General features: G+C 41.7%; 1 protein-coding gene across 9 annotated transcripts in view; it reads right to left on the reverse strand.

Annotated features, from left to right (window-relative positions):
* The window catches only part of baiap2a (BAR/IMD domain containing adaptor protein 2a), a 65,868-nt gene that overhangs the window by 31,135 nt on the left and 21,018 nt on the right, over positions 1 to 13,715 (reverse strand). For all 9 annotated transcript variants that reach the window (XM_046866546.1, XM_046866548.1, XM_046866552.1 and 6 more), the window contains exons 2-3: positions 11,041 to 11,116; positions 8,453 to 8,539 (exon numbers count right to left, since the gene is read on the reverse strand). In XM_046866546.1, coding sequence (XP_046722502.1) covers positions 8,453 to 8,539; positions 11,041 to 11,116 — 163 coding nt within the window. The remainder of the gene's footprint in view (positions 1 to 8,452; positions 8,540 to 11,040; positions 11,117 to 13,715) is intronic.

Consider the following 13,715-nt stretch of genomic DNA (forward strand, 5'->3'; position numbering starts at 1 on the left):
AGTACCTTTTTTTTATTTTTTTTATTTAACATGTATTAATATATTTTTATTTGCATTTTGAGGTAATATGGCACTCAAATGCACTAAATGGGTTCCATTTTCACAGATATTCTTGTGTGCAATTTCAGCAATAAAATTTTACTTGTTCATTTCACTAAGATACTTGTTCATTTTAAGGGACCCGTTATTTCCAATGCGTGCATGCACACACACACACACTATCAATATTCTTAATTAATTTTAATTGGAAACAGGAAGTCAGTAGATTGGTTTGGCCATTCAAGAACCTCTTATTTTTGTTTTCACTGTAGGTTTGGGATCACTAATAAAATCATAATCAGTCCCCTGAAATGACGGTCATATATATATATATATATATATATATATATATATATATATATATATATATATATATATATATATATATATATATATATTTTTTTTTATCATCATCAATATGCCACGGTACATCATTCATGTGTCCTTCAATAACGTGTAATGTTTCATGCTTAATAAACTCTGTGGCGTTTCGCAGGATGATTAGATGCGGTTCCTCGAATTTCCGTTTCACATCAAACCAATTCTCTTGACAGGGATGTTTGAGGTCTATGCTACAGTTGTCTTTTTTCCATTCAAGTTTTGTTTAATACAGTTACAATGCCAAAAGACATAATTCATATATGCACTGGAAGTATATTAAATAACTAAAGTTCTCCCCATTGTTCATTACTGAGGTTGTTTTTAATAGGCTCCTAAGTACAGGTAGACAACCCCCAACTTACGACGTAGACAGGGACCGGAAAAATGGTCGTAAGTCGAGAATAGTGACTACTCTATAATGCGTACCGACTCAGTTGACTCATAGAACAAAGTACATAGTATATAGTACATAGTACATAGTACGGGGTCTGACTGAATTTTCCAGCTATTACCTATTAAGGTGTTTGAAGAAATAATTCTAACAGGACGGATTCAGACGAGACTAAAATCAATGATGCAAACGTATTAATTACACAACTCCAGCCTCCTCATGTAAAAGCGAAGGCCTTGAAAAAATTATATATTTTCCTGCATCCTTTTTCTATTGTTTCTAAATAAAAAACTCAGAGAAAGTTACAGGGAAAGAGACCAGTAAAGTGCGAGTTGCAAGAGCCAGTACAAGAGAAAGAGCACGAAAGAATAAGAGCCAAAAAGACAATGAGAACGAGTGTGTGAGCGAGAGAGGGAGATAAATAGCAGTAATTATGAAGAAAAGGCATCTTTGTAACAAAGCACTACAGGATGAAAAGGAGAAAGGCTCTAATTTTAAAGAGAGGAGTGGTGTATAGCACCACTGCACTCAGCTGGAGTTCGTGTCAGGACAGAATCATGTGGACTTTTGAATACGTGTGCATATAATAAGCATATATGCCAACCCGGGCCAGCCTTTGCTCCCCACGTGCACCAGGTTCACCACAGTTCTTTCCTTAGACCACTTCTGACCAGTGTAGACCGGGAAACCCCACAAGAGCTGCAGTTTTGGAGATGTTCTGCCCCGGTCGTCTAGCAGTCACGATTTGTCCCTCGAATCCTTACGCTTGCCCATTTTTCCTGCTTCTAACACATCAACTTTGAGGACAAAATGTTCACTTGCTGCTTGATATATCCAACCCACTGACACTCGTATGTTTTATGTGTGTGTATATATTATATATATATATATGTATATGTGTGTGTGTGTGTGTGTGTGTGTGTGTGTGTGTGTGTGTGTGTGTGCATCAAACTATGTTTGTGTCAACACTAATTCAATCTCGAGTCAAGCAAGCAAATCAAGGCCGGGGTGAGGGACTATATGGGTTTTACCTGCCGTCCCAGCATGCAGCACAACGTTCAGAAATAGAGCAGAAAGTAAGGCTTTTGGGACCACAGTGCAGGGCTAATAAAAGCACCGTTCCAACCGGGCCAACACTTCCATCAGTGTGCGAGACTGAAGAAAGGACACTTAAACAGGCAAGACAAGACTAGACTGGGAGAAAGACTGATGACAGCAGTCAGCATTCTCGTGCTCTAAAGTACCGATTCTGCCTCCATGTCCCCCCATACGCACAAACCGTATTATTTATGCGCATTATTTATTGCTAGGGGTCAAGTTTGATATGAAGAACTTTAGAAACTTGTAAAAAAAAAAAAAATGGAATCATGGCAATCTGATTGGTCAAGAGGTGTGAGATTTTACAGCAGCAGCTCTGATAGTGCCTTATCGATTCCTAACTCCAGGTTTCATATGAATGCAGGCTTGTAGGCTACTGTTCCTATTGCAACAAGTACAACCTGGAGATAATTTGTCTCAAGGACATTACACAGCATTAAATGTTATTATACGCTGAAAACGCATTTTCGACTAGTTTTCTCGAACAGCAGTCACGTTTTATTCCTGACCCGTTGCTCCTCCTTCACCCTGCGCAGGAGTTCACACGCCATGCTGCGTTCGCAAGGTGGAAAATTTTCATTAGCGGCAGCCGGTGTTGTCTGTTCCCCCGAGGCGAAACATCGGTGATACGGTCGCAGATAAAACAGGACATCCTGTTTCTTCTCGAATGGATTTAAAGATGCTTAATAGAAGTGGACAGGAAGCAAAATTGCTTTATGCGCCATATCAAACAGACAGCTGACAAAAAAAAAAAAAAAAAAAAAACAAGTGGCGAATCTGACTTTAATGAGCGCGAGATCGAGCCTCGTTTCGAGCAGCTTTGTTCTCATGGTAACCGCACATGGGTTCCCCTTCGTTTTTCAGAGGATTCATGACAGCAGAATGCCACAATCATCCCAGACTCCATCAGTGTTTATGCAGAAACTGAACGATTGACTAGTGGAACGAAAGGGGTGACGAGCGGTCCTGTGTTTCCTATGCCAGGCTGATATTTGCGTCCTGTCGTTCCGATCCATTCTCCAGAATTGATCGTGTATTTCCTACGGGAATGCGTTTTCATTTTCGGAACACACCACCGGTGCAGAACACGTGATTCTAAATGTGTAACCTTTGTATACATAGAACTATTTCTTTGTGTTTAGTGTTTGAAAAGGAGAAATTCTTCTGTTTGAGAGAAATGTTGTTATATGTGAATAAAAAGAATTTGCAGTCAGATGTTTAGATCCATCCAAGTGTCCACATAATAAAGGCGAAATGCTTTTTCAGACCTACACAACCTCATGTTCATAAATGGGTAGATTCTCTCTTGCGTTTAGGAGACACCGTGATGTAAGTGAACTAGAGTAACATCAGGCAATGAAACACTGATCTGACATTGCATTTTGCCTGTAGGTGTATAAGATAAACCTTATCTTCAGCATGTTGCTATTTAGCTTGCAGTATAATTTTCCATAAACTACCTAACGTTATGGAAATATTCCTGCCTTACATGTGTGCAGTTCTCTACAGTGGAACATCTGCAGCAATGCATACATCATTTATTTGAAACTAATCGACATATCAAACTTCGTGGGATTATAAAAACATTGCGCTAATTACACACAGAATGTGTGTGACTACAGAAATGACCTGACCAAACAATTTTTTGTATAAAAAAGATTATAAGGGGAACTGTGCAAGGATGTTGCCATAGTAACTGGCTATATTTCTCTAAGACAGATAGGGATGTGTATGAATTGAACCGAACAACGGAGTGGAACTGGGGGTTTGTGACCAAAAAGGGCAGATTATTTGTACACTACCTACTATGGGCCATCAGGGGATTAAAACACTGCACGGGTTTTGGAGCGGCACTACACAAAGGCAGGAAGTGCTATATATAATGAAAAAGGCACCTTTTGAATGACTAGTGGTTCATTATGCAAACTGCAACTTGCCTCAGGTTCTGATGCATATTTTACTTGTAAACTAGTGAACACATTAATTCCTATTTGAATAGTTGCTCAGTGGGAAAATGTAGGGACATTTAAATCAATGGTGGCGTCTAATAAAGAAACAAAATCCCCATTACCCTCCTCATCTCTAGTGTTCATGCTGTATCCAGAAAAACACTGCATGATACAAACATTTAATAAATAAATAAAAATGATGTAATAACCAAACGATTGGGAAAAGAAAAAAAGAAGAACGTAAGGCACCGATTGCAAGTGATGGACAACAATCCAATGGGTGCAATTTAAACTGGACTCAAGTTTCAAGAGACATGATGATAGACACATCAGAACATAGTACAACCTTGTTAGATGTATAGTATCAGGCAGAGAGGACGGACAAGAGAGCTGGGATATGTTACCTATCAGTAGTCCAATTACTGTCCACACTGCTGGCTGTGCCAGAATGATGTAAGAGGTGAACTGAGAGAGAGAGAGAGAGAGAGAGAGAGAGAAGAGAAGAGATAGAGGGAGAAAACGGAACGTAGCAGGAGAAGGAGCTTGGAGGGTTTGAGTGGGTGGGACAGTGACAGAGCGATCATTATCCTAAACAGCACGGTGTGTGGGGGAGTGTGTGGGAGTTGGGGAGGAATAGAGCAAGAGAGCAAAAAACATATACATAAACACAAAACTCGTCTGATTCGATTTGGAATGAAGAGGCGCCTGCACCCTTTTTTTTTTTTTTTTGGTACAATGATTGCAGCACAAGCGTCTATGTGACTGAGTGCACTTGTCTGCAGGGGAAAGAGGGGGGCATTGGTAAACAATCAAAAGAGAACAAGAGAGAGAAAGAAAATGAGAGAGACAGAGGGAGAGAAAGAGAGAGAGAGAAGCACAGCATCATATGTAGGTGTAAAGCATTTACAGTTGGGCTCTGACTGAACCCTTGTGGCGTTCTCACTGAGTGCATAACACACGTAAGTCTTGCTGCACACTGCCAAGATTGACAGAAACATGAATCTCTGCATGACAGCAGCACAGTGAGCATTCACGAGCGAGACAAAAGGCACGCATTTTAACAACGAGCCGTTAACCTAGTGGTTTTTTTGTTTGTTTTTTCTGAAGGACAGTGGACATCAGGGATGAGTGCGAGAGATGTAAATATATATTTGTTTACAATAAGAGAAATATATTAAACTAAAAAACGAGAGGCGAGTTAATAAACAAAAACGCCATATACACTAAACATAGTAATAATAAATATATATTCTACTATGTAGCTATAACTATAGTATACACACTGTGCCTATATATTAAATTACACTGTATGGACAAAAGTATTGGGACACCTGACTTTCCTGGTCATATGCGGTTCTTCCCCAAACCGTTATCAATTGAGGCTCACGGTAACATACGACATATTTCGAGGCGCTCGCATTAAATTTACACTTCGCTTGAACTAGGAGAGCAAACCTGTTCCGGCATTGCCCACACTCCAGTGCACAGCGCCAGCTCCATGACGATATGGTTTACATGGTTCGGAGTGTAAGATCTTGAGTGCAGATCTCTGACCTCCTCCGTCTTCCATATTCTTATAAAAAATACCTCACGCTAATGTGTCACATATGTAAATTTTCATATAATTCATTTCATATATGAACAGACACTTCTGCACCCACTTGCACTTTCATAATTAGAACTTGTCTCATTATTACTTTTCTCCCCTTTTTCTTCCTCACTTAAGCCTTTTCATTGTACAAACTTTCACTGGCGTCTGCACATAAGACCACTTGAAACTATCGAACATCTTTTTAGAATGTACTGGAATGTTGACTGCACCCCAGGGCCTCCACCAACACACTCAAAAGTCTAGTGGAACATCTTCCCAGAAGACTGCAGCTTATAATAACAGCACAAAGGAACTGAAAATGAAATGGGATGTTCGAAAAGTGCAACATTTTTTGGTCCGGTTTCCACAAACCTTTGTCCTTATATAGTAGGTTTAGATCATTTATCACGAATATTTATATAATCGGCGGGAAAACACAAATTCGAATTTTACATATGTATTGCATGAAAGCAGAAGGCAATGCTAACGAATGTTAAGAACACGTAGAGCCGTCAGCTTGCTAGCCTAGTGACAAATTAGCATTAGTGTCAGTTAGGGAGTAGATTATAGATTAAAACAGTATAGTATAGTTATACTCTATATATCAGTGGTCCCCAACCTTTTTTGCGCCAAGGACCGGTTTATTGTCAGACAATATTTTCACGGACCGGCCCTTTAAGGTGTGGCGGATACATACAACAAAATAAAATGATATGACCGGCATAATATCTGGTATTTTCTAAATCTAATAATAAACTGTGTTTTTTTTTTTGTTCATTTTGCTAGCTTGGGGGTTTGAATTTAGCGGTAATGTATTATGTGTTAGCGGCCGGAGCAGCCCCTTTAAGAAGGTAGCGGATGGAGGTAAGACATGTGACCGAGGCAAGCGTCATGACATGCATCAAGAGTGAGTCATAGACAGATGTGGTGGAGAGAATCCGGTAATTTTCCAAAATAAAACATCGTTCAGAATCAGATAATAAATAAAACGGAAACAATGTAAGTTATGTATTCTTTCTGTGTGTCCCGGTACCAATTGACCCACGGACCGGTGCCGGTCCACAGCCCGGGGTTTGGGGACCACTGGTATATACTGTATATGCTCAAGTTTGACATGTCCTTGTGAATGGAAACGTCAAAAAGCTACATTTTATATTTTACACTGGCAGCCTGCAGGGGAAAACACTTTCTGTATCTGACCAAAGAATTTTCTTTATTTAAAAAGAATCTAATAAAATCTCAGTCAGCGTCAACCTTAATGTAATTTCTTACATGACGCCAAGTCTCCTCACTGCAGAGAGAACATAATGCAGCAAAAAGGGGGGAAATTACATCTTTGAGCTTATAGATTGTGTCTTAATTAAAAATAAATAAAAAATAAAACAAATATCACCTTCTCCACATGGCAGTGTGTATTGAGTATGTAAATGTGTTCTCTGTGTATACTCATGGTTTGAGGTTGGGAGGTGGTAAGTTTGAACCCCAGGGTGTGGATCACTCATTGTGAGGGAAAAACATTACTACTATTGCCCTGTCATTATTCCAATAGCACACACACCTAAAATTCTTTTTTTCCTAAAGTATAGCTCTTCATTTTCTGTGCTTTATAAGTGGTTTCTAGAGCACATTGAATAATGTATGTTGTGTGTGTACGCACACCCACACGCCTACACACGCGGATGCCTTCATCAGACAATAATGACTCATTCCACTTGAGAACTTTGGGAACAGGCTGGTAAACACAGCTTAAAAAGGCTAGTCACAAGCTCAGCGGGGCATCGTCACTCAGTCATACCTCTGAAAACCAGGCTGTGGTGAAGTATAATTACACAGAGGGACAGGGAACTGAACATATCCGTGACCTGAAAAGTGAGCGAGACCGTGCAAAATGCAAACATGAATGTGAAGGGTGTAGCAGGACCTGTAATGAGTCACTGAGGTCCAGACTGAACCGTGTGCTCGAGGGAGAAAATAAAAAAAGGGAGCAAAAATGAAAGAGAAAAAAAAAGGGAGAGGAACTACTGCTAGAGAGCAAGTAAAAAAAATCAAGTGCTAATTGGCATTTCAGATTTTAAATGAAAAAACTGGAATGGAGTCTGAATATTACCCCATGAGAGGCATTTTAAACCTGAAATCACCAGCTGCCAGCCTGACAAGGTCCCTCCAGAGACCCAATTGTGCAGATGTGGCTTTCTTTTATGAAAAGGAGCCGTGATGAGTCCAAACTCTCGAATCAGAATCTCGCCCACACTCTGCGACAGCGGGGGGAAATGAGAAAAAGTTCACTCAAATCTCTAAATGTTCAATCAGGGAGAGAGTGGATCAGGCTGTGAATACTAAATGATCGTCGAGGACCTGACAAGCAAACCGGGTACGGCTAACGTTCCTGAGGTTCACGCGGAACAACCCGAATCCAAACCTAGGCGACACCAATGTACTGAAAAGGTCTTTCTGTGAGTGGGAGGGGAAGAAAAGGAAAAAAAAAAAAGAAAAAGAAAAAAACGCACATTGAGTGCTGTCAAATCGATTGACGCATCAATAATGGCAACCAGAGATTTCTAGGTGTTTGCGTTCAACTCGGTCACGCCCACATCCACCTCCACCTCCACCGACCACCAGGGTTGCAAAGTTCTGGGAATTTTCAAGACTGAAAACTTTCCATGGGAATTAGGGGCGTGCACACTTACAGCAGGGTTATTGAGGCCACACCCCCTACATGCATTATGCATTAGTCCATAACATAACACAGATCATGACCTGTCATGCTTTTAAGTTTCTGGAAATGTACCGTATATATTTTCTGCCCCTTTGCAACCCTGCTGACCACTGCACACAATATCGGCGTACAGTAGGAAAACGCTTTCCAGTGCTCGATGCTCGTATGCGGCAAAAAAAATTTCTTCCTAAACGTAAACAGCTAAAAAGCGTATTGCACCCTGATTTGATTTGGCTAGCTGTGCATTTTCAGGCTCATGGCCCTGGGAGACAAACGGCGAGACTTACCGAGGTCTTTGGATCCCTGGCTCTCGCTGGCAAGCTCGCCCATCCTCACCAGAGCGTCGAAGTAGCCCTTGGCTGCGAACGTCACAGCTGCAGAGGGAAAAAAACAGAAAGTCAGAACGAACACACACTAATAGTCGACTTCATTGTTCCACTTCCTGCTGGTGATGCGAAAGCACTGCTGATGTAAACACATTATGGCTCTTCATCACCCTGCTGGATCTGCGGCTCAGCCTCGGCGCAGCGCGGGACAAAGCGCAAGACTCGCCACTCAGCTTTTAGACCAGGGACACATTTAATGGCTGCACGGATCTCATGCAGACACACAAAAAAAACTAATGCCAAAGCACAATATCGAGCACGCATATATCACGCACACACGCACACACTGTACACACACAACCCCCCTGACTCGCACAGCATGCCTCATTAACCGACAAAGTGTCAACTTGAGAGATGAGCAACAATAGATCAAAAAACAAAAAACAGACTAAGAGAGTAATCAGTCGTGACTAGTGCTCACACAGCCTGAGTGGTGTGTGTGTGGTTCATACAGAACTTTGTTGACGCCACAGAAAGACTTTTCCTGCCGCTCAGCCGCGCTCCCCATCCCTCCTCCCGCACGTTCGCGTCAACAGCACTGTTATTTGCACGTATGAGCTGCGCTCAGCCCTCACGTTCCGCGACGCCTAAACGACTGGCCGCTTTGTAAAAAGTAGGACAGGCGCCGTTGCGCGCTTTGCCTCTGCACGCATATGTATGCGGTCGTTTGCTAGACAGTTCTGCCGAAATGCTTCTCGACAGATGGGAACGCTGCCTGCGGATAGCTGCGGGTCCTCCTCTCGGAATCGGTTTTAGCAGCTGGAGAGAGCCACATGTTCGTATGCTGCACTAATTAAATCATAATCTGTAGCATTGCGACAGGACCGTCTTTACAAATGTTGTCCCCAAAAAAACATAAGGGGGTCTCTCTCTTGGTCTCTTCCGCCTGCTGCTGCTGCTCTAAAACAAACACCACACATATTGAGTGGTTATTAGGTAACAACACACCTGAAATCAGAAGTTGGCATAGAATGTGGCCTGCCGTTAAGCTCAGGCTTCACAGGTCTACTTTAAATTGCTCTTTGAAATCACAGGTATAAAAAAGACCCTGTATCATTTCTTTTACATGGCAAACGGGCATGACCTTCCTCGCCTCTGGTGACGGTCTCGATCCCGGTGCTTGGTTTCATATGTAGTAAAATGTGGAAGTGAGGTCAATAAAACGGCCACAAAAGGACACGAATCGATGTGCTAAGATTTTCTGTACGGAGATGTTTATTGAAGCACTTATAGAACGAGTCTCCGGAGGCATGGCTTTCGAACAGCCTGTAGACGTTTCACCACGGGAAAATCAAGCTTCTCTTACAGTTAAGCCTCGTCAAGAACGAGCAAAAAAAAAACTATTATTCAGGAAGCAATTTATTATCAGCATCACAACAGTAAATATAATTATAAATAAATAAAAAATTACAACGCATTCTTAAAAGGAAAAGGTGCTGATCGATCCGAATTTCAAAGCGATGGATGCTTTGGTGGGAAAGGAACAGAATACTTTGTGCTGGATTTGGAAATCATTCACCAGCTTTTCAGCAAACACGCCCATGTGTGCATTATTTGGGATTAATTTTTTTTTTCCTGGAGGCGGACTTTAGCACAGGTGATGAAATAGTAATGCGGAATTACAGGTTTACGTATTTAATGAGGTTAAAATGATTGGTGATTAGGGATCACATGACTGGTTTTTCGTTGCAATACGGGGTAACAACAACAAACTTTTACTGATGATCTCAGACAGATGCCAGAAATGTCCCCGTTTCTTGGGAATTTTCATTTCCAAAATATCTGTGGCAGAACTCGATACATTTTACAGTTTTTAACACCCCTAAAAAAAAAAAAAACATAACGTCCACCATATCTCGAAACAGTGTTATATTAATATTGGGCAAATTTAGGTAGAGGTCATGAAAAGCAGACGTGAAAACCTCTGCCATAATGCGCTCATATTGGAGAAAACCTCGCACAATAGCGTACGAGATTACGCCATTTTTAACGGCCCAGCTTTACTTCAATACCGGTCTATTCATCACTCTCAAAGGTATTGTATTCCAAGAGCTGTTGTCATTATATCAGAGATTAGAAGAATAGTGATTGAGACACCAATGGCTGATTGTCTGGGTCTTAAAAAAAAAAAAAAAGTGTACAAAAAAGAAAAATTCACTACCCAAATACCGTGCGCCCATTGACTAAATATCACTTTGGTCAGAGATGAATCATTTTCAATCTGAAAAGCGTCCTGTGAATTTGTTTGCATCGCTGTGGAACACAACTCTGTGGTGCTGAAGATACCGACGGCTGCGCTGGAGCAGATAAGGTTGATTGTGGTCGTTCGCGAGTGGCAGGATGATGAATTGAATGGCGTCGTTGTCATGACGGTCTTTAAAAGAAGTGGCGCGAGCAGGAGGTGAGAGGCGGGCGGGCGGCGCTGGCGGGTTGCCCAGAAGGAGCAGCTAAATGAGGACAGAATGGGAGGAAATGGTGCCGGTACTTACTGGAGAGAGCTTTCTCGTAGTTCTTCCCCATGGCAACAAAGTTCCGCAAGCAGGGGTTGAACTGCTCCATGATGGTCTGAAAAAACAACAACAAAGAAAAAAAACAAAGCGAGAAGTTAGAAATAGTATGAGCAGCACTAGAATGAACACACATGAAAAATTCATAGTTTATTAGCATATCCTTGGAGAGCCACATGAACATCACATTCCACATTTATTCTCCTTGTGCTGTTATAATAACCTTCACTTTTCTTTTCTAAGAAGATATTCCATGATTTTGGAGTGGGCATGTGGAGATCATTCAGCCACAAGGGTGTTCGCAAAATCAGGTACTGATCTACAGTAGAATGAGGTTTCCTGGCATGTAGTCAGCGTTCCAATTCATCCCAAAGGTGTTCATTAGGATTGAGCTCTATAGCAGCCCAATCAAGCTCCTCCACTCCAAACCATGGAGAGCCAAACTATATGCTTTACTAGTTAAAGTGAAGGAAAAATGTAATGCTAGCACATTCAAAGACATTTTAAACACTTGCGTGCCTCCAGTATTGTGTTTAGGGGTTTGGAGAATAACCACATATATGGCTGGATAGTCGGGTATCTCATTATTTTTGTGTACGTACATGGTGTATGTCCTCGTCGTCCAATGACTTGGCAAGAGCACAAACATGGCTGAGATGCATGACTATAAAAAAGCAATTACAGCTAACATGCAGTTATTTCTCCAGCATCTTCAATTTATTATGCTTTTGTCAATTTAATATCATGCTTTTGAAAAAAAAAGATCGAAATGTTGATTTATTCGTTTGTCGTCCCTAATGAGCAAGTCAGAGGCGACCTTGGGTGAAGGGAAAAAATATATAAAATATAAAAAAAGGCCCGCTGAAGACATAAAAAGAATCCTTGAAGAGAAACCAGACTCAAAAAGCATCTCATCGTTACGATCATTCGTTTTTCACATTTGTATCCTATGAATTCAAACGATGCTAAGAGCGTTGAAAGGGTCGTTAGTACCGGCATGGTCTTCAGAATTACAGCAGCAATGGGTATATACATGTCTGCAGGACCCTGGTGAAATTATCCACTGAGAAAAAGACTGTCTGATCTGGGCACGATGTTCAAATGAACAGGATCCACCGATATTCCTCCCCATTACGCCTCAACCCCACTGCGCATCGCTGCTGTACACATCGTGCTATTTGTGTATTTGTATCTGTTCCTGAAGGAGGAAACCAGTTGCTGACTGTGGGGGTGGAAGACAGAAACCTACAGCCGGCTTTTGAACCAGTTTCCTGAGTAATGAGAGGTAACAAGTCGCATGTCTTTTCCACTTTAAATTGCCTAGATTTGGTGAGGTGGGAAAGGCTACAACAAAGCAAATCTCTCTAGTTCCTTTTTCAAAAGCGACTAAAAATAAACACGCCCCATACCATAACTGTAGAAGAGTGCTCGGCCGTGCAGGCACCTGCCATAACACACAATTCAGTCCTCTTCTCCTTCAGGCCGTTCTCCAATTAGAGAGGCAGCAGTGCCTGGGCCACAGGGTTAACCTACTTCCAGAGCAGAAAGTGCACTGTGCTGCTCTGTTCCTCAGTCCTGTTCGCATTCTCACGCTTTGTGTCTGACATAATGTAATGGCTGGATCAATTCCTAGCTCGTTTATTCCACCTTTACGCAGTGGTATCGGAAAATTTCGAGACCAACTCTGTTTACAAGAAAGTACTCTATCTACGTTTACGCACCATGGCCTTCCAAAATGGTCCCCTTGCACAGCAATACAGCGCTGGAAAACCTGGAAGTTGCCTTTTCCAAGCGGGTCGACCGCCGTCTGCGATTCAAGCTGGATGTCCACAATGGTGTCAAAACGACGACCTTTGAGCCAAATCGGGCGAGTCGAGCGGAAAGTGGGATTGTGTAAATTGTTCTCCGACGATCGTCATGCGCAAGTTGCCGAACAGTTTCGAGATTTTCGGGGGTCGAGCTCGTTGAAGGTCTTCCTCGTCTCTCGCCGTCTTCCAGAGATGATGTTCTTCTGCTCTTGAAGCCCGTGCCACTCGAAACACCTCGAGACGTAGTCCGAATAGCACCCATCATCCAGTTCCCTAATTCTTCTGATCCATGTGAATCCACACCTTTCCAAGCTCCTGCTCATACTAAAATTACTGGGCACCGCAATCCCCTCTCAAGAAAAGAGTGCCTCGGAGGAAAATCGTTTGCCCTCTTCTCCATACATGACCTCACAAATGGAAGTACTTGTCTGGTGCTGGCATCTGTTGGACTTAACTTAGTGATTTCCTAATAAGGTGGTCAACACTGTCTGGAACTGATGGTTATACAAGTTGTGCTTGATCATTTTCTAGGTCACATAACCTTTACATGTATGTACTGTAGGTGGAAGCTACTCGAGGAAATCCTTCTAAAGAATTGTCTATATTTCATTGCTTTGTGAGTTCCAAGACTTGCACAATGCCATGTTTTTGGTTTGGTTTGGTTTCAGCATGGGGCAACAGAAAAAGCACAAAACCCTCTTTTACAGGATATAATGAAATCTTTCTAGCACATCGCTTTAAATGGGGTATAAACCTGAAGCTATTTTCCTGGTCATTTTATAAAAGAAAAAAAATAATAATACAGCACAATCTTTTTAGGCAAGACAGATCCGGAAATATGACACACAC

Source organism: Silurus meridionalis, chromosome 14, assembly GCF_014805685.1.
Source record: "Silurus meridionalis isolate SWU-2019-XX chromosome 14, ASM1480568v1, whole genome shotgun sequence".
Taxonomy (NCBI): Eukaryota; Metazoa; Chordata; class Actinopteri; order Siluriformes; family Siluridae; genus Silurus; species Silurus meridionalis.